This window comes from Syngnathoides biaculeatus, chromosome 1 (assembly GCF_019802595.1).
Source record: "Syngnathoides biaculeatus isolate LvHL_M chromosome 1, ASM1980259v1, whole genome shotgun sequence".
NCBI lineage: Eukaryota > Metazoa > Chordata > Actinopteri > Syngnathiformes > Syngnathidae > Syngnathoides > Syngnathoides biaculeatus.
Window position 1 is genome coordinate 3,719,843 of NC_084640.1, and position 22,156 is coordinate 3,741,998.

At 46.2% G+C, this 22,156-nt stretch overlaps 1 protein-coding gene across 1 annotated transcript; it reads right to left on the reverse strand.

Annotated features, from left to right (window-relative positions):
- Nucleotides 1-1,336: 1,336 nt before the first annotated feature.
- On the reverse strand, nt 1,337-22,081 carry LOC133507275 (uncharacterized). The gene is made up of 6 exons (XM_061832199.1): nt 18,491-22,081; nt 17,630-18,207; nt 17,299-17,366; nt 12,182-12,357; nt 6,030-6,228; nt 1,337-1,410 (listed from the first exon to the last, which is right to left on the reverse strand). The coding sequence occupies exon 1, from the start codon at nt 21,989-21,991 to the stop codon at nt 20,390-20,392; it is 1,602 nt and encodes a 533-aa protein (XP_061688183.1). The 5' UTR covers nt 21,992-22,081; the 3' UTR covers nt 1,337-1,410; nt 6,030-6,228; nt 12,182-12,357; nt 17,299-17,366; nt 17,630-18,207; nt 18,491-20,389.
- Nucleotides 22,082-22,156: the final 75 nt, after the last annotated feature.

Sequence of the window (22,156 nt, forward strand, 5' to 3'; positions counted from 1 at the left end):
TTGGATCAATAATGTGAAATTTTTCTTTTGTTAAAGCCACCGCAACAATCAAAAGTTGATAACGTGTACCAGCAGTGACGTTATGAATAACCTCACTATATAGTCCACTGTCTAGAGCAACCTTACCTGTGGAGTAGGGAATAGGGTGAAAGCACAGAATTATGGACACAGCCCAGTGTCACGAAACAACAGTGCATGGGCGGACCCAAATCCAGGACTCCACGATGAGGGCATGATGTTCAGTGGGTTTTATTATAAATGAAAGTTGCGCACGACAACACGGTTCAAGAAGGCACGATCCCGAACACAAGAAACAATATCCGATAATTATGAGTCAACTAAAGAGCATAACCAAAAGCGTGACTGGACTATAATGACACAGTGGCGTAGTAACCCTGCACGCGGGAAAGCCTACTCAATGACCTGGCAAAAACCAGTGACAAAACTCCAACTTAAATACATTGTCTAATCACAGTGCCTCATGTGACACAGCTGTGACTGGCAAAAGGTGTCAGAGATGAAACCGCTTGGAACGGTGGCCAGGCCACGCCCCTCTTGGCCGTGGTCCAGCCTTACTCTTGACTTGCTCGGAAGCGGGTCGGTTGCAGCTTGGCTTGGTAGCAGGTCAGTTGCTACCGCGACGTGAGCGTGGTTCGCCAGGAAGTCAGTCGCCACCGCAACATGGGCTTGGCTCGCTAGCGGCTTGGTTGCTACCGCGAGGTGGGCGTGGTTCACCAGGAAGTCTGTCACCAACACAACGTGGGCTTGGCTTGGTAGTGGGTAAGTTGCTACCGCAATGTGGGCGTGTTTCGGCAGCCGGTCGCTCATCAGCTGTGGCCATCCCGGGATGAGAATGTCCAATTGCCGCTGAATCCCGTCCGTAAGATCTGCAATTTCAAAGATCGGCGACTTGGAGCCCGCTGGCGACTGAGCGTCGGGGGAAGTCGCCTGAGACTCGGCCGTCACTGGAGCGGAAGTGGGATTTCACTGTGGCTTGTTTGTCGGCGACGCGGCGGTAGAGGTCACCTGAGGCTCGGCCTTCGCTGGAGCAGAAGCTGGATGATGCTGTAGCTTGGTTGTTGGCGAAGTGCCGGCGGAGGTTGGATGAGGCTTGCCCGTCATTGGAAAGTTAAAATTCATTGTCCGAGTCAGAATCAGGCAGTCGGTCAAATAAATTTAATTCTTCCTCCTTCTGAAAAATCTGAATCCAAAACAATATTTGCTGGTGAGTTGGTCGTGGTTGGGATGTATTCGTAGTACACGGGTGGTGCGGGAGGCAAAGTAGAAGAGGATGACATAACAGAGCCCACCTGGATAGGAGATGGTTGATCCTCGTGCAGGCGGAGTCCCCTTCGACGTGCCTGACGACGCCGCGTCTTCCCTGCTGGGGCCTGTTCTGGCCAGTTTGTTCTGTAACACACCAACGGTGCACAGGTGGACCCAAATGCAGGACTCCACGACGAGAACATGATGTTCAGTGGGTTTTATTATAAACAAATGGTGTGCATGACAACACAGTCCAAGAAGGCAGGATCCAGAACACAAGAAACAATGTCCAATAACTATGAGTCAACTAAAGAGCATAACCAAAAGCGTGACAGGACTATAATGGCACAGTGGCGGAGTAACCCTGGATGCGGGAAAACATACTCAATGAACTGGCAAAAACCAGTGACAAAACTCAAACTTAAAGGTGGACTGTCATAAAATGGATGGGTTTTTTTAATATATATTATTAATGAAAAACCCACAGCCAATATGGTCCCATGTGTTTTTTTCACCACAAAACATGATTTTGACGAATACAGCTTTTTGTAACTCCCGCCATGAAAATCCTCTCGAGGGATTTGTTTTCGAGAAGAACCAGGAAGTGACGTAAAGGACAGCGGCACCCCCTGGTGGACATTAGTTTCCATTAGTTTTACCTCCGAGAAGGTAGCTCGTTGTTCCTTTGTGTTTGCCAAAATGCCGGCTTATTGCATTGCTGGACATTGCTTGACCACTCAGGAGAGTGGAATTACCCTTCATAAGTTTGAAAGAGACCCTGTTTGTTGTGAAAAATGGATTGCACAGGGGCACAGGACGAGAGCTTTGTGGGTTCCAAATAACAGGTAGGTGTGTATACAGCTACTAAAAAAAAAAAAATTGTTTGGGGGGGACATCGTAATCGGTCTCTCTCATAACGTAACAAAAGATCCGCGTATGAAATGTGTCGGTGTGCGTCGCCCAGCCAACAATGTCTCACTCAGCCTCGTCTTGATAGTGTTCATCGTGTACTGCGGTGGCTGTGAACAACCCTCTAAAAGCAGCACGCCTCGGCGCCATTATATGCCACCACGGCGCCGAAAATCCGCCACCGACGTGCCGCGTTCGGCGGTCACAGCTTCTGCGAAGCCTGCGTGTCGGGCGACTCTGAAGAACCCAGCCGAGAATACGTTACTCAGTCGCATGTGTTCATAAAGTTCCCCAGCTCGACTGTGTTGCTCATCGCATACTGCGACGTCTGTGAACACCGCCCTAAAGCAGCACCGCTCGGCTTTGTCATAAGCCACACCGGCCGGCTGTGATGAGCCACGATGGCTCATCTCCGTCGCGGAAGTGGATCAGATGGGGATGTGGTTTGGCCGTGATCATATATCATCTGAATATGGCTCGAAACAATAGTGTAATATTGCCCTGAGGGCTCGAAACAATAGTGTAATATTGCCCGGTAACTTCACTCGGTTGTGTGGTGTTGTCCTTTTCGAAAAGAGCTTCGGTGTCAGAAGGGGCGTTGTAAAAATCCGACCATCTCTGTTGTTCGGCTTCTATAGTAGCAGGCACTGCGCGTTTTCAACGGCGGAAGTGACGATGACGTCAAGGACAAAGGACGCGACTAATATGGCGAACACTTGGATGTCGAGAAACTCAATTGCGCAACTTTGCGCATGGATGACGCACGATCCGCTCACATTTATGTTTTCGTATAGACATTGAAGTGAATACTGTTATATGTATATTTCATTACAATATCTATAGAGATGACAGTTCCACTTTAAATATGTTGTCTAATCACAGTGGCTCATGTGACACAGCTGTGACAGGCAACAGGTGTCAGAGATGGCCAGGCCACGCCCCTCTTGACCCCAGCCTTGCTGATGACACATGGATGAATTGTGCCCCATTGATTAAGTTTTTTTTTTTTTTTTTTTTTAATCCAGCGGTATTAACAAAACCCCAAAAAAAAGGAGATGGTTCCGGTTTCCGAATTGGTGACAACAAATCAAAGAGCCTCCGACCTGCACGACCATTCAATAACTAAATCCTGCTGAATTTGGACCGAATGTTGCGAGTAGTGGACATGGGACGCCCCTGGTGATGACTTCAGTGGACTAAAATCATCATCTGTATAATCTTAGTACCCAAATTCCGTATTTGTTTGGGTTGAACCTGCGCGGCCTAGCCTAGCCTAACTCATGAACATCAAGCAACATGTGTAATAAAATATTTGCTGAGGAGGTAAACATTCAACATTGAGTACTTACACAACCTGCAAAACCTACGTTTTGTTTACGAGGACTGTGAGTACTTAGTACTTACTTACCTATACCAATTGCTTATAGGCCCAGACCACCTTAGCCTAGCTGGCTAACAACGAGTAACGTTTGCGATCAAACCGTGCTGTTGAAGAAGCATCGAACGTGTGTAACTTCATGTGTACCACCGAAACAACTTGTACAATGAGGGACATGAGGACTTATAGGAAATTTAACAAGTTTTATGTTAGTACACAAATACGAGCCGTATCGTTCGCGTAGAAGCTGCTCGGCCCAAATTTAGCCTAGCGCACAAACAACCTTACCTAATCCCTTACATCCACACATATTTGAATCGTCATATCCATTATATTTTCACACAGGGAGTATGTGATTTGTGTACCTTATGCGCTGACTGTGTTCATTTGATAGCTTTTATCTGACTTAAAGTTTAACATAAATTAAGTAGGATGTAAATTGTGTAACTTATGTGTTGACTTTAACTTTGTATATTTGATTGCTTTAACTTTAACATAGACTAGGTAGTGTGTGACGGCACGGTGGAGCAGCTGGTAAAGCGTTGGCCTCACAGTTCTTCAGTTCTTTGAGAAGTTAATGAATGAAGAGAATGAGTGAGAGGGTAGAGTCTAAGAGGCAAGCGTAATGACCAGGAAGTGGCAATGATTAGTAAGGATGAATGAATGAAAAATGGAAAGACAGTTGGTCCTGATGACATGCCAGTGGAGGTATGGAAGCAATTTGGAGAGGGGGCTGTGGAGTTTTTGACCAACTTATTCAATAGAATACTAGCAGGAGAAAAGATACCATAAGAATGGTGGAAAACAAAGGCGATGTTCAGAGCTGTGGAAACTATAGAGGAATAAAGATAATGAGCCACACAATGAAGTTATGGGAAAGAGTAGTAAACGCTAGACTCAGGACCGAAGTAAGTATCTGCGAGCAACAGTATGGTTTCATGCCTAGAAAGAGTACCATACATGCATTATTTGCCTTAACGATGCCCGTGGAAAAGTACAGAGAAGGTCAGAAGGAGCTACATTGTGTATTTGACCTAGAGAAAGCCTATGACACAGTACCAAGAGAAGAACTGTGGTACTGCATGCGCAAGTCTGGTGTGGCAGAGAAATATGTTAGAATAGTACAGGACATGTATAAGGGCAGCAGAACAGCGGTGAGGTGTGCCGTTGGTGTGTCAGAAGGATTTAAGATATAGGTGGGACTGCATCAGGGATCCATGCTGAGCCCCTTCCTGTTTGCGGTAGTAATAGATAAGCTGACAGATGAGGTTAGACTGGAATCCCCTTGGACAATGATGTTCGCAGATGATATTTTGATCTACAGTGAAAGCAGGGAGCAGGCGGAGGAACAATTAGAAAGATGGAGGCACGAACTGGAAAGGAAAGGAATGAAGATTAGCCGAAGTAAAACAGAATATATGTGCATGACTGTGAAGGGAGGAGTAGGTGGAGGAGTGAAGCTCCAGGGAGAAGAGATAGGGAGGGCGGATGACTTCAAATACTTGGGGTGAAAAATACAGCGCAATGGAGAGAGAAAGCGAAGAACCGGGTCCAACCAGGGTGGAACAGTTGGCGGAAGGTGTCCTGTCCTATGAGACAGAAGAGATTCTGCTAGGATGAAGGGCAAAGTTTATAAAACAGTGGTGAGGCCGGCCATGTTGTACTGATTAGAGACGGTGGCACTGAAGATACAGCAGGAAGCAGAACTGGAGGTAGCAGAAACGAAGAAGCTGAGGTTCTCGCTTGGAGTGAATAGGTTGGATAGGATGAGAAATGAGCTCATTAGAGGGACAGCCAAAGTTGGATGTTTTGGAGACAAGGTTTGAGAGAGCAGACTTTGATGGTTTGGACACGTTCAGAGACGAGAGAGTGAGTATATTGGTAGAAGGGTGCTGTGGATGGAGCTGCCAGGCAAAAGAGCGAGAGGAAGACCAAAGAAAAGGTTGATGGATGTTGTGAGGGAAGACATGAGGACAGTGAGTGTTAGAGAAGAAGATGCACGTGATAGGCTTAGATGGAAAAAGATGACACGCTGTGGCGACCCCTTTACGAGACAAACCGAAAGGAAAAGAAGAATTAACAAAACAAACCAAAAAAAAGATAGTGTGCTATTGTTTTTTTTACATCAAAATAACTTGGTATGGTACTGGTTTCGGTATTTGGTGCAGCACTACTTTTAAGTACAAAACACTTGACATTCATTCTGATTCCCACGGTTCTCTGTCACATTACATTCTCACACATCGGACTGATATTCTTTACCTTTATGTTTCTTTGTGTAGCAGTATTTAAATAGACTCCAGCAGAAATATTATTATTATATAATGTAATTATTATTATAGTATATTGTATTGATAATGATCTACTCTGCAGTGAGACTATTTTCAATACAAAAATATCTCTCTTTCAAAGTCATTAACTTGTCATTTTGATGCATTTTTCACTATTCATAGATTATAACACAATGTTGACTCACTGGAGTGGCAGTGTTTGGCAGACCAGACTGGAGTAGGACAGGATGGGTATACTCGGCCATGGGCTACATACAGATGACGAGGGGGTGGGGTTGCCAGGTTACAGCGAAGGTCACCAAGGATAACCAAGGCATTGCCCAGAAGGCGTAGAGCATCTCCAGCCATGTTGAGAACACGTTGATCCTCATCTCGTTCTTGTGTCTATGATTAAATGGTGTGACTGAAGATCTTTAGACTCTTCTGACATGAATAGCAACATGTTTTTTTCTTTGTTTATCAATCCAACCATCCATCCATCCATCCATTTTCTGAGCCGGTTATCTTCACAAGGGTTGTGGGAGTGCTGGTTCATATTCCAGCTGTCATCGGGGTGTACGAGGTAGAGTACACCCTGAACTGGTTGCCAGCCAATCACAGGGCACATGGAGACACAGAACAATCACACTCACAATCACACCTTGGGGCAATTTAGAGTGTCCAATCAACGCATGTTTTAGAGCTGTGAGAGGAAAGCGGAGTGCCTGGAGAAAACCCACGCAGGCACGAGGAGAACATGCAAACACCACACAGGTGGGCAGGAATTGAACCCCAGTACCCAGAACTGTGAGGCCAACGCGCTACAGCTTTCCACCGTGCATCATTTTCTTTTGTTTATTGTATGCCAACAGGGAGGAAAAATGTCAAAAAGAAAACAAATAACCACAGCCTGATATGGATAGATGTAAAAGATGTTTTTTGTATGCATCATAAATATTTCAACAGTAATTGATTGCTTGATGTGAAAAGAGCTGTTGCTGTCTTGGTGACACAATTCTCCCATTTTCAGACTAAATGAATACTTTCAAGTTTATTAAAATGTAAAACTTTAATTAATAATTGTCTTTTATCCAGCAGGGCAAACGTTTTTGAGTCAATCATGACAGGTATATAACTCAATAATTTTGGCCTTCCGATTTTTTCTTTCCTCCATTTTTTCGAAATACAGTAGTAGTGATTTTACAAGACACATGATGATGATACATGTTACAATGATTTTAAAAAAGAACTAGCTGCACAACTTTGATTCTTCACACAGGACAGTGATTACAAAGACTCTTCCAAACTGCCTTTGGAATGGATTTGGCAGGGGAAGACTAAGCTTCTGGAATGGTTGTCCTGAAGTCCCGAACGCAGTTAAACTCGAATGAACATTTGTGGACTATAATAAAAACAACATCTGAGTTGATGCCAGGGTATTTAAACAATTCCGACCAATTCTCTCAACATGAGTGGTACAATATCTAGCTAAAATTATGCCAAAATTTTGTTTATGGGTATAAAAGCACGGCTGACACAAAACTTGCTAAAGGAAATTTAAACGAGGCTGTACTAAATCTACAATTCTCACTCTTAGATTGGAGGTCCTTGGACTTTCCCAATGTTGCGAATATTGGTCAATAAAATGAGTGGTATCACACAATTTTTATGCTGCCAAAGAAAAACTACCAGCGGCACTAAATCATCATCACTGAAGATAAGTTTCATACAATTTACCGGTTTCGTCAAGTTAAAACAATAACATTCAGTACCACTTTAGCAAATTTTCCCATTGTCGGACAAATAAAGTTTATCTAATGTTATATATTTGAACCTGTATAGTAGTGTTAGGGGTTAATGTGACTAATCAGATTAATCCACATTTTCAGTATAGACTAATCCCTCTCTACTTCGTGGTTCACCTATTGCAGCTTCAGTGCATCGCCCCCCCCTCCCAGAAAAATAAAAGGCAGATCGGCATACAGTACGTACTGTATTACGGGAAGATGCACTGATACAAGGCTAGTGATGGTCTCTCGGTTTTTCACGTTTCACGGGTGGTTCTGGTCCCAATTAACTGTAAAAAATTACGGATTACTGTATTTTTATAGCTAAATGTCAAACAAGTTACCAATAGTCCGAGTAGATTCTCAGAAAACCAACAATACCCAGCATTCATGATAATCACACTCTTAACGCTGTGCTATTTGGCAATTTGTTGAAAGGGGTGTGTTAAAAAAAATATATGGCATCCTGCTGTTGAATTTACAAACTCAAAACTATTTAGTACAAATGTTTTTATCAATCCTTTGAATCACTAAACTAATATTTATTTGAATGACCACAGTTTTATTTTTTTATTATTACAACTACTTCACATCTGTGTGGCATGGAGTCAGCCATCTTCATCCTCTGTCTATCAGAATTCTTCCTCCAAACACAGTTAGTGGAATTATGACCAAAAAGTTCCATTTTGGTTTCATCTGACCACAAAACGTTCTCCCATGACTCCTCTGTATCATCCAAATGGTCATTGGCAAACTTAACACGGGTCTTGACACATGCTGGTTTAACCAGGGGAACCTTCTGTGCCATGCATGATTTCAAACCATGATGTCTTAGTTTATTACCAACAGTCACCTTGGAAACGGTGGTCCCAGCTCTTTTCAGGTCGTTGACCAAGTACTGTCGTGTAGTCCTGGGCTGATTCCTCACCTTGCTAAGGATCATTGAGACTCCACAAGGCGTTATCTTGCACGGAGCTCCACTCTGATTGAGATTGACAGTCATGTTTAGCTTCTTCCATTTTCTAATGATTGCTCCAATAGTGGACCTTTTTTCACCAAGCTGCTTGGCAATTTCTCCGTAGGCCTTTACATGCCGTGTGGAGTTGTACAAAATTGTCTCTGGTGTCTTTGGAGAGCTCTTTGGTCTTAGCCATGTTACAAGTTTGAGTCTTACTGATTGTATGGGGTGGACATGTGTCTTTATGCAGCTAACACAGGTGCATCTGATTCATGATAATACATAGAGTGGAGGTAGACTTTTAAAGGCGGACTAACAGGTCTTTCAGGGTCAGAATTGTAGCTGATAGGTGACAGGTGTTCAAATAGTTATTTGCATCTGTATCACACAAATAAATCGTTTAAAAAAAATCATACATTGTGATTTCTGGATTTTTCTTTTTAGATTATCTCTCACAGTGGACATGAACCTACGATATGTTTATTTGTAAACCATTCCTATGTAGATTTGGCTTTATGTTTTGGATCATCGTCCTGTTGGAAGATAAATCTCCGTCCCAGTCTCAGGCCTTTTGCAGACTCCAACAGGTTTTCATCCAGAATCGTCCTGTATTCGGCTCCATTCATCTTCCCATGAATTTTAACCATCTTGCCTGTCCCTGCTGAAGAAAAGCAGCAGGCAAAAAAAATGAGGCTGCCACCACCATGTTTGACGGTGGGGATGGCGTGTTCAGGGTGATGAGCTGTGTTGCTTTTACGCCAAACATATCATTTTGCATTGTGGCCAAAAAGTTTGATTTTGGTTTCATCTGACCAGAGCACCTTCTTCCACATTTTTGGCGTGTCTCCCAGGTGGCTTGTGGCAAACTTTAAATGAGACTTTTTATGTATATCTTAGAGAAGTGGCTTTCCTCTCACCACTCTTCCATAAAGGCCAGATTTGTGCAGTGTACGACTGGTTGTTGTCCTATGGACAGACTCTCCCCCATCAAGTGTAGAGCTCTGCATTTCATCCAGAGTGATCATTGGCCTCTTGGCTGCATCTCAGATTAGTCTTCTCCATGATGTCTTTGGTGATGCGGCCATTTAGCATTCGGCGGGCATGGCTTAGCCATCTGATTCGCCGGGCATGGCCTAGCCATCTGATTCGGCGCTGTCGGAGCAGAGTGTACATGCGTGGTCGATTCCTGCGAGACCGGACTTCGGCGTTGGTCATTTTGTCCTTCCAGGAGATTTCCAGGATGCGACGGAGGCTGCGCATGTGAAATGTGTGCAGTTTCCTCTCTTGCCTGTCATAGGTGGTCCATATCTCGCTGCCGTAGAGCAGCGTGCTGATGACGCATTGTACACCACCATCTTGGTCTTGACGAACCTCCGTGGGTTTTCCTCACACACACACACACACACACACACACACACGAGATGTGAGGTGCGCAAGAGTCATGGCTGCCATCCCAAGCCTCCTGTCAATTTCCACATCTAGGGATAGGTTGTCGTAATGGTTGAGCCGAGGTAGATGAACTATGGACCACAGTGAGCTTGTTATCATCTATAATGATGGATGGCATTATCTCGGTGTCTTGTCCCAGGACATTCGTTTTCTTGAGGCCGACTGTTAGGCTGAAGTCCTTGCAAGCCTGAGAAAAATTATCCATCCGGGACTGGAGGTCATGCTGAGTGTGGGTTAATACAGCAGCAGCATCGGCGAACAGCATATCTCTGATCAGCATTTTGTGAACTTGGTCTTGGCTCTGAGACGGGCAAGATTGAAAAGCCTGCCATATGACCGAGTATGCAGGTAGTATGAATATGAGTATGCCTTCTGTTAAGGTGCCGAAGGCAAGCTTCAGCATCAGTGCAAAGAAAATTCCGAAGAGAGTGGGGGCGAAGACACAGCCTTGCTGGACTCAGCTACAGATGCTGAAGGACTCAGAAATGCTGCTGTTGAATTGTACAACACCTTTCATGTCGGTGTGGAAGGAAACGATCAGGCTCTGCAGTCTTGGTGGGCAGCTGATCTTTGGCAGGATCCTGAAGAGGCCTACTCTGCTGATGAGGTTGAATGCCTTGGTAAGATCTATGAAAGCGACGTACAGGGGCATCTGCTGTTCTCTGCATTTCTCCTAGAGTTGACGGAGGGAGAAGACCATGTCTACTGTTGACGGTTCGGCTCGAAAACCACACTCTTACTCTGAGTAGACACGATTGGTGAGTCTCTATAGGTGAGCAAGGATAACCTGAGCAAAGACTTTGCCTACAGTGCTGAGTAGGGAGATGCTTCTATAGTTGCTACAGTCACTGTGGTCCACATTGTTCAGATAGAGATTGTGCACCCATAAAATCACGTGATTTTTTTTACGTGGCCATATTGCCGGTCAAACAAAGCATTGTTGAAAGTTAATTCTGAGATGAAACAAAAATGTCTTTTAGCACGACACCCACAGTTTTGTCTTATATCGTTAAACATTTATAAGGTGATAATAAACAAAGGTACAAGGAAAAATTTGAGACACTTGGCATTAAATTATATTTAATGCCGAAGTCGATGTTTTTGCTGATAAGAAATTTGACTGTAAATTTATTGCTACAGAGGCGTGTGTATTTTGTTGGGCACCATCCATCCCATTTAATTCACAAAATCCATCGATCTTTCCTGGTCTTTTCAGCTGGCATTCTATAGAATGATATTTTTGAATAACCGTCTCATCTATTGTGACAACCAATACCACAACAGGTTTCGGGGATTGTGAAAAACCTGCTCCGGTTCAGCGAATCCCGTACTGCCGAACAACTTTGTTTGACTGGCAATCCATTGATCTTATCTGGTCTTTTCAGCTGGAATTCTATAGAATGATATCTTTGAAGAACTGTCTTGTCTATTGTGACAACGAACAGCACAACAGGTCTTGGGCATTGTGAAATATCTGCTCCGATACAGCGACTCCCGCACTGTAGAGCAGCTTTGTTTGACCGGGAATATAGCGTCGCAAACAACGGTGACATCACGTGCATCATCTCAATAGATGGTAATGATCTTGGCCTCGCTCATGTCCTGTGGTACGGCCCATTCCTAAAAGCACTGTCAGAGGACATTGTGCAGTCCAGTAGAGTGGTCTTACAGTGCTTGAGCAGGTCGGGGGGAATCCCGTCACTGTCCGGGGCTTTGCCATAAGCCAAGATGTCAATGGCCTTGCTAAGCTCCTCCATGGTGGGCTGTGCTTCAAATTCATCTTTGACGGAGAAGGATTCAAAGGCCTGCTCCAAGTGTGACAGTGTTCTGGACAGAGGAGATGTCAGAGTAGTGTTCCACCCATCTCTCCATTTGCTGCCCTCTGTCTATGATGGTATCCTGGGTGGAGGACTTAATGGGGCCCATCATTGATTAAAAACAAACATGGCTCTGTGTGCCAGGCATGCATATTATATATGTAATATATAACACACACACACACACACACACACACATCATACATCACACACGCACACCCACGGACACATGCACACACACACACACACACACACACACACACACACACACACACACACACACACATGCAAACCATGTTTTGCATCTGTAAACCACCTTGACTTGTTATTACCACTTGGACACTTACTTGGGTCGTGTGTTGTGTGCGCCCTCAGTTTGTGTGGAGGTTAATGATGATGAAAAAGGAAAAATGTTTGTCTCAAAAACCCGTGATTTGGCAGCCATTCTGGTTGAGGGAGATGATATTGCAGAGGATGAAGAGGACTGTTGTACCTTGGTTTCTGTCTGGCAACTGGAAACACCCTGCAAAGCAAAACAACCCCAATTCACTGACACAAAATCAAATTCTGCGATTCACCAAGGCCACCTTTTTGGAGGGAGATTTGCAAGAGGCAGTGGGACAGTGGAGTGACTGGTTAGACCATTGTCCTCACAGTTCTGAGGACTGGGGATTCAAATCCCAGCCCCGCCTGTGTGTAGTTTGCATGTTCTCCCCATGTCTCCGTGTGTTTCGGGCAGTCCAGTTTCCTCCCACATCCCAAAAACATGCATTAATTGGGTACTCTAACTTGCCCTTCAATGTGATTGTGAGTGCGACTGTTGTCTGTATGTGCCCTGCTATTGGCTGGCAACCAGTTCAGGGTGTACCCCGCCTCCTGCCCGATGACAGCTGGGATAGGCTCCAGCACGCCCCGGAACCCTTGTTCCTTAATCGGCTCAGAAAATGGATGAATGGATATGCAAGTGGCCTTTATTAATGGCCCCGTCACACCATGACGTTCTAGTCAGCGTTCTATAGCGTTTGAGGAAACGTTGGTAGTCGCCCATGGTCGCCGGGATAGCTCCAGAAGAGCGTTGTTTGAACGCTAGTGAACGTCAATGATCGCTGGGAATCGGCGGAGAACGCCGGTCCGGGAAAAATGTTTTGAACATGCAAAAAAGTTCTCACCGAGATCAGCGTTCATCAACGTTTAATTTTAAACGCTGTAGAACGTTCAAAACGTTCGTGGAACGTTTTACTAAGGTTCGCCGAGCGTTGCACGCGTTTGGCTATCGTTAGTCAGTCATAACTCCAGCTCACTTGGTTGTTACTTAATCGTTTGCTTTGCAGTGAACGACTCACTGGCGACCTGTCAATGACCACTGAACAATCCCGTAGCGCACACAGCGTGCAACTAAAGTCAAACAACGTCGTTTGGAGTACATTGAGCGTCAATCGTGTGTTTCCCGAATGTCCATGCATATGGGTATATAAACCGATGCTTTGTAAGCAAGGTCCATTTAAGCTACAGTAGAGATCACATACTATGGAAGATCCAAAAAGCAGCAGTTCGTTTTCCTGGAAAAACTACACCAGACTATCCTCAACAGCCCGGTCCAGGATCCTGCAATCCTTTCTCTGCTTCTTTTGTCTCTTTGTTGGACTGTCCTCACTGGGGTTTGCAAGGTGTTTAGGGTCCCCAGGGGGTGTCACATGGTGCGTGACTTCACGGACGTGTTCTTCCTCCTGCTGTTGTTTTTCCTCCAAACACATTGCTCGTGATGAAAGAGGCTTAGCTTTCTTACTAGCAGCGCTAGTTGCTGAAGTCCGCGGCCTAACTTTTTTTCTTCTCGGCGGCATGATGCTCACTGTTCTAACTCACGACAACTGAAGTGACTATGAACTTTCCAACGTTTTAGTGCCGGTTCCACTGTAAAAATTACACGCCAGCAAAACGCTTTTGTGTCGTTATTCACCCATTGGTCACACGCTCAACACGCTCGTCTTACGTTGACAAATCGCTCGTCGCGGCCCAATGACGTGTACACGCACACGCGAATGGTTTTTAAGGGTATCTTATTTGGTCGCTGTTACACGCTTTTCGTGCGTTAGACACACGTTAATCACACGGCAGATGTGTCATCTGCGTTTGAAAGCGCAGAAAAATAGAAAGATTGAAATGTTCAGAGGACGTTGACAAGAACGTCATGGTGTGACGGAGCCTTAACCTTTTGACAACAATATTCCCAAAATAATTTGAAATAGTTGAATCAAGGCAACTGAACTCTTCATGGTTGTTGAAAACAGTTCATCTTTAATTCACACAGCAGTGATCCCTCCACCAACAATAAAAGACAGAAGGAGCAGACAAACATCTGGAGGGCTCTGACTTTATGGATCCTAACTAGGCTTGAGTCAAATCCAAAAGTAGAGGAAGGGCTAGTACACCAATTCTGAGGTCAAAACAGGAGGGGTAATTTGAATCTCAACCAAGTAGCTGGTTTGTAAGAGACTCTTAGAAGGATTTTCTCCAACAACGTTGCACTTCATATCGAACAACTTCTTCATTCAAAAGCAGATTCACCCCAATAACAAAATCCCAAGAACCAAACTCAGCATGTAGTTTACACAGTGCAGTGCTCTGTACAACATAGGAGACCCAGAAGTTTCATTTGCATCTAAAAAAAAAAGAACATTCCTTTAAGGACAAAAACATCCAAATTCTGGAGAGAGATGACCAGTAATCTGAAAGAAATGTGAAAGAGGAAATCTATGCTAAACTAAGATAGGAACTCGCTAAGGTTTTATGCCATATCACTGCTTGAAACCATTTTCTGACATCTCACCCCAAAGATTGTCTTAAGGGACTCTGACTGGCAGTGGTGTCGCCAAGACTGCCGTGACTGAATAGTAACAACAGGAAACTATGGTGAACTGTAAGTTAAATACAATATAACATATTGTGAAACACTATTAAATTTCCATCCATGTATCCATTTTCTTTGCCGCTTATCCTCACGAGGGTCTCAGGGAGTGCTGGAGCCTATCCCAGCTGTCAAAGGGCAGGAGGGGCGGTATGCCTTGAACTGGTTGCCAGCCAATCGCAGGGCACATAGAGACAAACAGTGGCACTCACAATCACACCTAGGGGCAATTTAGAGTGTCCGATTAATGTTGTATGCCAGCCAATCGTAGGGCAAATAGAGACAAACAACCGCACTCACAATCACACCTAGGGGAAATTTAGAGTGTAAGATTAATGTTGCATGTTTTTGGGATGTGGGAGGAAACCAGAGCGCACAGGCGGGTCCGGGATCGAACCCAGGACCTCAGAAGTGTGAGGCCAATGCTTTACTAGCTGATCCACTGTGCCGCCACTTTTACATTTCAAAAAGACAAATTAACAAAAGCCAAAATACTTTTGCATTTCAGTAAACACAAACAGAAGCATAAACACATTACAATTGAGATGACCTGGAAAGGGAATGTCCCGTTTCACTAACATTCTTAGAAATCCCACACCGTTGCTTGGGATGAACCGCCCCACTTCAACATAATTACCTCTTGCATCACAGGCAAGGTAGGCTATGCAGATGTAACGAAATGTCCATCCCAAATATTCAGTGCCATGAAAAGGTATATGGCCCCCTCCTGATTTCCATTTTGTTTGCATATCTATCATACACAAAAATTTCAAATCATCAGACCAATTTTAATATCGCTCAGACAACCCAAGAGTATACAAAATGCAATTTTCAAATGACAATTGAATTTAAGACACACATAAAAAAAATCCAAAACTTTCTAACCCTCTGTGAAAAGTAATCACATTTTCAGGCTATTTCCAAGGCTTTGGAACTCCAGTGAACCACTGTCAGGGCCAATATCCCAAAATAGATATGTGTGTGTGTATTTTTATTTTCCTTCCATACTTTTATGTTACTATGATGCGGTTCTTTTGTGATCTGGAATTCTGGAATGTTCCGAGGTGTGCCTAGATAAGAAGACTGAGAAGGACCGTCAGCAGAGGTTCTTACCACCACTCTTTGGACAAGTAGACAAGTACACGCCACACTGCATTCAGCCTTTTATTCCTAGACATTTCTTTGACTATTCATAGCTTGGCTCAAATACTCGGTCTTTGAACTTCTATTCTGTGTTAGTTGTTTTATTATTTTTATGTTGTGTTGTTGTGGTGTGGTTAAATTGTCTAAGATGCAATACAACTGCTTTGTCGTATTTTGCTGGTTTGAGCTTGAGGATTTTAGTCTAAATTCACACGAAAACTGGGAACAGTGGATAACCTTGCAAGGAGTGGACGACCAACTAAAGTTACTACAAGTGTGTAGCGACTCATCCATGTAGTCACAAAAGACCCTCAAAATACATCTAAAGACCTGCAGGCCTTACTGGCCTCAGTTAAGGTCAGTTTTTATGACTACCATAAAAAAACGACACTTGCATCCATGGGAAAGTTCCCAAGTGAAAACCCCTGCTTTCAACAAAGAATACAAAAGGCTCATGTCACATTTCCCAAAAACATCTTGATGATTCTCAAGACTTTTGGAGAAACATTCTGCGGACTGATGTGTCAAACAAACTTTTTGGAAGGTGTGAAGCCCGTTACATCTGGTGTAGAAAATGCCACATCGTTTGATAAAATATTATGCCAACAGTGAAGCATGGTGGTGGCAGTGTGATGGTCTGGGGCTGCTTTGCTTCTTTTTTCAAGACAAGACAAGACAAGACAACTTGCTGTGATTGATGGAAGGTTGAGATGGAAAGCGTTGGCCTCACAGTTTTGAGGTCCAGGGTTCGATCCCGGACCCGCCTGTGTGGAGTCTGCATGTTCTCCCCGTGTCTGCATGGGTTTCCTCCGGACACTGTGGTTTCCTCCCACATCCCAAAAACATGCAACATTAACCAGACACTCTAAATTTCTCCTAGGTGTGATTGTGAGTGTAGCTGTTTGTCTTGATGTGCCCTGCGATTGGCTGGCAACCAGTTCAGGGTGTACCCCACCTCCTGCCTGTTGACAGTTGGGATAGGCTCCAGCACACCCCGTGACCCTTGTGAGGATAAGCGGCAAAGAAAATGGATGGATGGACGAATTCTCCTATGTACCATAAAATCCTGAGGGAGAACATACATCTGGCCTTCAGTTTGTGCCCTCAAACTCAAGCGCTCTTGGATCATGCAACAGGAATACAATTCGAAACAAACCAGCAAGTCCACCTCTGAATGCCCCCCCCCCCCCCCGCCCAAAAAAAAGGTTTTGGAGTAGCCAAGTCGAAGTCCAGATTTAAGTCCAATACAGATGGTTGTGTGTGACCTTAAACAAGCAGTTCATAATAGAAAACCCTCAACTATGATGGAGTTGAAACAATCATATAAAGAAGAGTAGGACAAAATTCCTCCAGAGCAATTTGAAAGACTCATTGTCATGGTCGGAACTCGCGGCTGAACCCAAATGCACGACTTACAAGGCTCAAGGTGTACCCCGCCTCCTGCCCGTTGACAGCTGGGATAGGCTACAGGAGGCCCCGGGACCCTTGTGAGGATAAGCGACAAAGAAAATGGATGGATTTTCTTATTTCATAATTAAAACAAACTTTTTGCTTGTAACAGTTAAAAATATATTTAAGTAATAAAAATTGAAACAGTGCTTGGTTAAGTGAGTAGCGAGCATACAGGGACCTATTTATTGATTTATTTATTTATTCATTTTATTGTTTGGGGTAATGCAATTGAGAACAGACTCTCATGAGCAATCTTGACCGAGCTGCAGACAATGCTCTGGAAAGTATAAAGTACCTCCAGCCCGTTGATAAGAATCTGAGCGCGCCCCCACCCGAGCCTCATTCTGCACTGACTGGTCCAAGTTAATTCGCACATCCACTGATCCATTGCGCTGCAAATCCAAACAGCAGACAGTTTTACAGAATGAATGTGGCTGTGTTGTAATCAATCTTTTCCAATAAACCTTTACCCCTACACTGGTGCCAACCCTGGTTTTTCTTCCGGACTCACCTACTCCAGGCATCATTTGCTGAACAGACAACGAGAAAACAAATATTCATGTGTACAAGGCAAATGTCATTTCTTGAACATAATTAATATGCCATCACATTGAAAAATTATATGGACAACAGCTGGCTCAGCAGATGACCAAGATTAGCAATGTCAACAGCACCTGTATCTGCTGAGGTTCCATAATGTTGACAGGGAGGTTGAAAGTCCCGAGCATCATGTAACTGTTGCCACTGCGCTCTTGGAGCGGCACTGGGGAAGTGGCAACAAGGCTGCTGCTGTCATCTTCCCCTTCATTGAATACACTTGGGCTCCCTGAGCCAGCAGCGGTGGTTTGAGATGAATGCCCTTTCCATCCACATCTGAGAGATAAATATTTGAGGTAACACAGCAACAGGACACACCAGTTAATCATTTTGACCTTTCAAAGTGGTAAAATGTAAGAAAGTATTGATTGTCAACATTGCTCCTTTCAAGCTATTGTTCTACAGCAATTTCCTCAGCTAACAATATTACCTCATGTTTGCAGTGGAAGATACAGTATGTTCACAAAGGGTTTTTATCTCAGCGTGCAATGCAGCTGACTCCAATAACCATTCATGTTGTTTGTGCACCTCATCTAATCTTGGGGTTTGCGTTACTTACTATACATAGTCAGCGTTCTGTCATCTTGGAGCATTCCGCCCTGGTAGATGAGCCTTTGCTTGTCGCCTGGGATCTCCACTGATGATGCAATGTGCTCCTTGAACCGTCTCACTGTCAGCTAATAGAGAACTAAGGGATCAAGGCAGTTAAGCAAATCTAGCATAACGGGTATAGGGAGGATGAAGTGCACACGTACGAACGACAACACTATTTAATCAAGGGATAGCAGCATAACCTCGCCTCTAAGTTTATAGCTCCGACTCTCCGAGTCCAAAGTCTTCACTGTGACATCTATTACACCAGTTGACTCCGCCATATTACCGAGTGATTTGTTTGTTTAAATAACTTAACCACAACTATATTTTTCATTTTTCAACAAGGTATCTTTGGCATTTGGAACCCTAAGTCAACAGATGCTACAAATACAACAAAAGATATTTAGGATCAAGCCGTAGAAAATCGCACGTTGTACCAGGTGGACAGCAACCCACGTGTTTGTTGTTGTTATTAGCCTGTTAGCGTGAGCTAACAAGCGTGTCCCAGTCACTGGAAATGCGCAGAATAACAAATGAAACTTTTGAGCGAGATTATTTTAGGAAATGTAAAACATTTCAATTATACATCAGTCAGACGCTGTTTATTTTAGAAATGACACATTTGATAATTAGCACTCACAGTATTAGTCCAAGAGGTAAGTAGTAGGGAGTTACCAAAATAACACCTTTTTATTGGCAGACATCCAAACACTACTCGCATAACAGCGGGAACTCTGTGAACTGCCCAGTCCGGAAGAGCAACAACCAAAACAGTCCGTGCGGAACCCCGCACCCCAACTCGAGGTCCCGCGGGTGAATTATGTAAACACCACACAAGCCCTCCCAGAATTCACCCATAATCAAAATCCTCGTGCCGTGGAGGAATGACGACCCGACCCCGGCGGGTGTGCACTGCAGGGGCCGAGTGGGGCGGGGCCGGACTGTCCATTGAGTCACGGGACAAGGGCCCAGGCAGGGTCAAGGGCACCCCGGCAGGCGCAGGGGCACAGGGCAAAGGGGGACGACCCAGCGCGGGGGGAGGGCCAACCCCAAAGGCTGGGCAATGTCCAGGTGCACGGGTTTGACCCTGTCCACGGAAACAGTCTCGGGTCTGCCGCAAATGTGCGCCAGTTTGCAGGGACCAGCGGCCGACGCCTCTCGGTCGCATAGCAACCTGACACCCGAGTCACCAACCGCAACTTCCTCCAGGCGCAAACCCGTGTCAGAAGTCTTGAGGGCCTGCACCCCGTGGTCCGAGGCCTGGTCTGCGCTCATGCGGGAGTAGTCAAGACCCACATGCACAGTGCCGACGATCGCCCTGGAGAGGCAGTCCGCGACCACATTGGATTTGCCGGCGATGTTTTGGATGTCTGTAGTGTACTCCTGAGATGAACGACAGTTGGCGTTGCTGGCGGGCGGACCACGGCTCGGCCACCTTGGACATGGCGAAAGTGAGGGGTTTATGGTCCACATATGCCGTGAATTTACGGCTTTCCAATAAGGAGCGAAAGACGTGGATCGCCAGCCAGAGGCCGAGGAGCTCCCTTTCGAACGTGCTGTATTTACGCTCCCTAGGGACCAGCTGACGGCTGAAAAAGGCAAGCAATTGCCAGGCGCCGCCGACCCACTGTTCGTATACGGCTCCAACAGCGTACTGCGATGCGTTGGTAGTGAAAGCGACAGGGGCCCCGTGGGTCGGGTGGGCCAGCATAGCGGCACGAGTCAGCCCGGCCTTCGTAGCATAGAAAGGCTTCCATCCTCTCGGCCGTCCATTCAACGTCCCGGTTGGGGGCCTTGCCTTTAAGAGCCTCACAGAGCGGGCGCATGATGTGGGCCGCCCGGCGGATGAACCGGTGGTAGAAAGTCACCATCCCCAGGAACTCCCGGCGGCCCCGAGCCGAGCGAGGTTGGGGAAAAGCGGAGACAGCCTCCACCTTTGCCGGAAGGGGGGCGGCGCCGTTCTTGTCGATGAGGTGCCCAAGGAACTGGACTTCGCCGGGTTGATGATCAGGCCTTGCTGGTCAAGTCTTGCGAAGAGGTCGCAGAGGTGCATCAGATGTTCATCCTCAGAGGAGCTGGCGACGAGGATGTAATCCAAATAGACGAACACAAATGGCAAGTCCCTGAGCACAGAATCCATTAAACGTTGGAAAGATTGTGCCCCGTTTTTAAGACCAAACGGCATCCTCAGAAACTCGAACAGTTCAAACGGTGTGATTACAGCCGTCTTGGGAACGTCTGAAGGGTTGCACGGGAACCTGGTGATACCCGCCCATGAGGTCGACCTTGGAGAACAGGATTTTGCCCGCCAGGTGGGCCGAGAATCCCTGATTGTGTGGAACAGGGTAGCGGTCGGGCGTAGTGGCGTCGTTAAGCCGGCGGTAGTCACCTCACGGTCGCCACTCGGTTTAGGGACGATGTGTAGCGGCGACGCCCACGGGCTATGCGAGCGGCGGACGATACCCAGGCACTCCATGTTGGCAAACTCGGACTTAGCGACTGCTAGCTTCTCGGGGTCAAGCCGTCGGGCCCTCGCATGAATTGGGGGGCCCTTGGTCTCAATGTGGTGCTCGACCCCATGTTTAGTCGTGGCAGAGGAGAAAGTGGGCCGTGTCAAGCCAGGGAACTCACCAAGGAGGAGCTGGTACTTGGTGCCGTCTGAGAGCGAACTGGAAAGACCGCCATAAGTCGCCTCATTGCGGACGCAGGCAATCGTGGAGAAAGTCAGTGCATCCACCAGGCGGCCCCTCTTAACATCCACCAGCAGCCCGTGGGCACCAAAAAAATCAGCGCCGAGGAGGGGGAACGAGACATCGGCAGTGACAAAGTCCCATGTGAAGCGCTGACTCCCGAACCACAAGTCCACAGTCCTTATGCCATAAGAGCGGATAGGGGAGCCATTACCGGACAGTAGGGGTGGCCCATGAGTCTCGCCAGCGGCGTCCTTCGCAGTGGCCATCATGACGCCCCTCTGGGCGCCGGTGTCGCAAAGGAATTTCCGCCCGGAAAGGGTGTCCTTGACGAACAGCAACCGGCCCTTCGAGCCCACGCTCACGGCCGCCGCGGAGTGCGGGCTTTGGCGTTTCCTGGCCGCCACGGAGCGCGGGCTTTGGCGTTTCCCGACGCGTCGTAGTTGCAAGGGCCGCCGCACCTCTTCGTTTCGCACCGAAACGGGTGTGGAAGTAGCACAAGCCTGTGCCAGCATGGCCGTCGTGGGGATGGGGCCTCTGCTGGAAGCCACCCCCGCGCCCGGAGGCGAGTAACTGCACGTCGCGGCCAGCATCTCAGGGGAGAAGCGCTGGGTGGCCAGGAAGAAACAGTCGGCCTCCTCAGCCAGGGCCCGGGGCTCAGTGGCTGTACTGTTCGCGAGCGCCGTCTGAACATGCGGTGGCATGTGCCTGAGAAACAGTTCCATGAAAATGTAATTGGGCTCTTCCGTGCCCAGCAGGTTTTGCATCATTTCCATGAGTTCGGAAGGTTTGCTGTCCCCCAGTCCATTAATAGCCAACAGACGTAGGGAACGCTCCGGCCGTGGAAGCTCAATAACCTTGAGAAGGTGAGCCTTGATCCCAACATACTTATCTCGGGCCGGGGGAGGGGTGATGAAGTTCACTGCTCTGGCCGCCGTTTA

What these genes read in the sequence shown, in the direction of transcription:
- LOC133507275 (XM_061832199.1), bottom strand. Translation starts at nt 21,991, where the DNA reads ATGGAAATGATGCAAAACCTGCTGGGCACGGAAGAGCCCAATTACATT.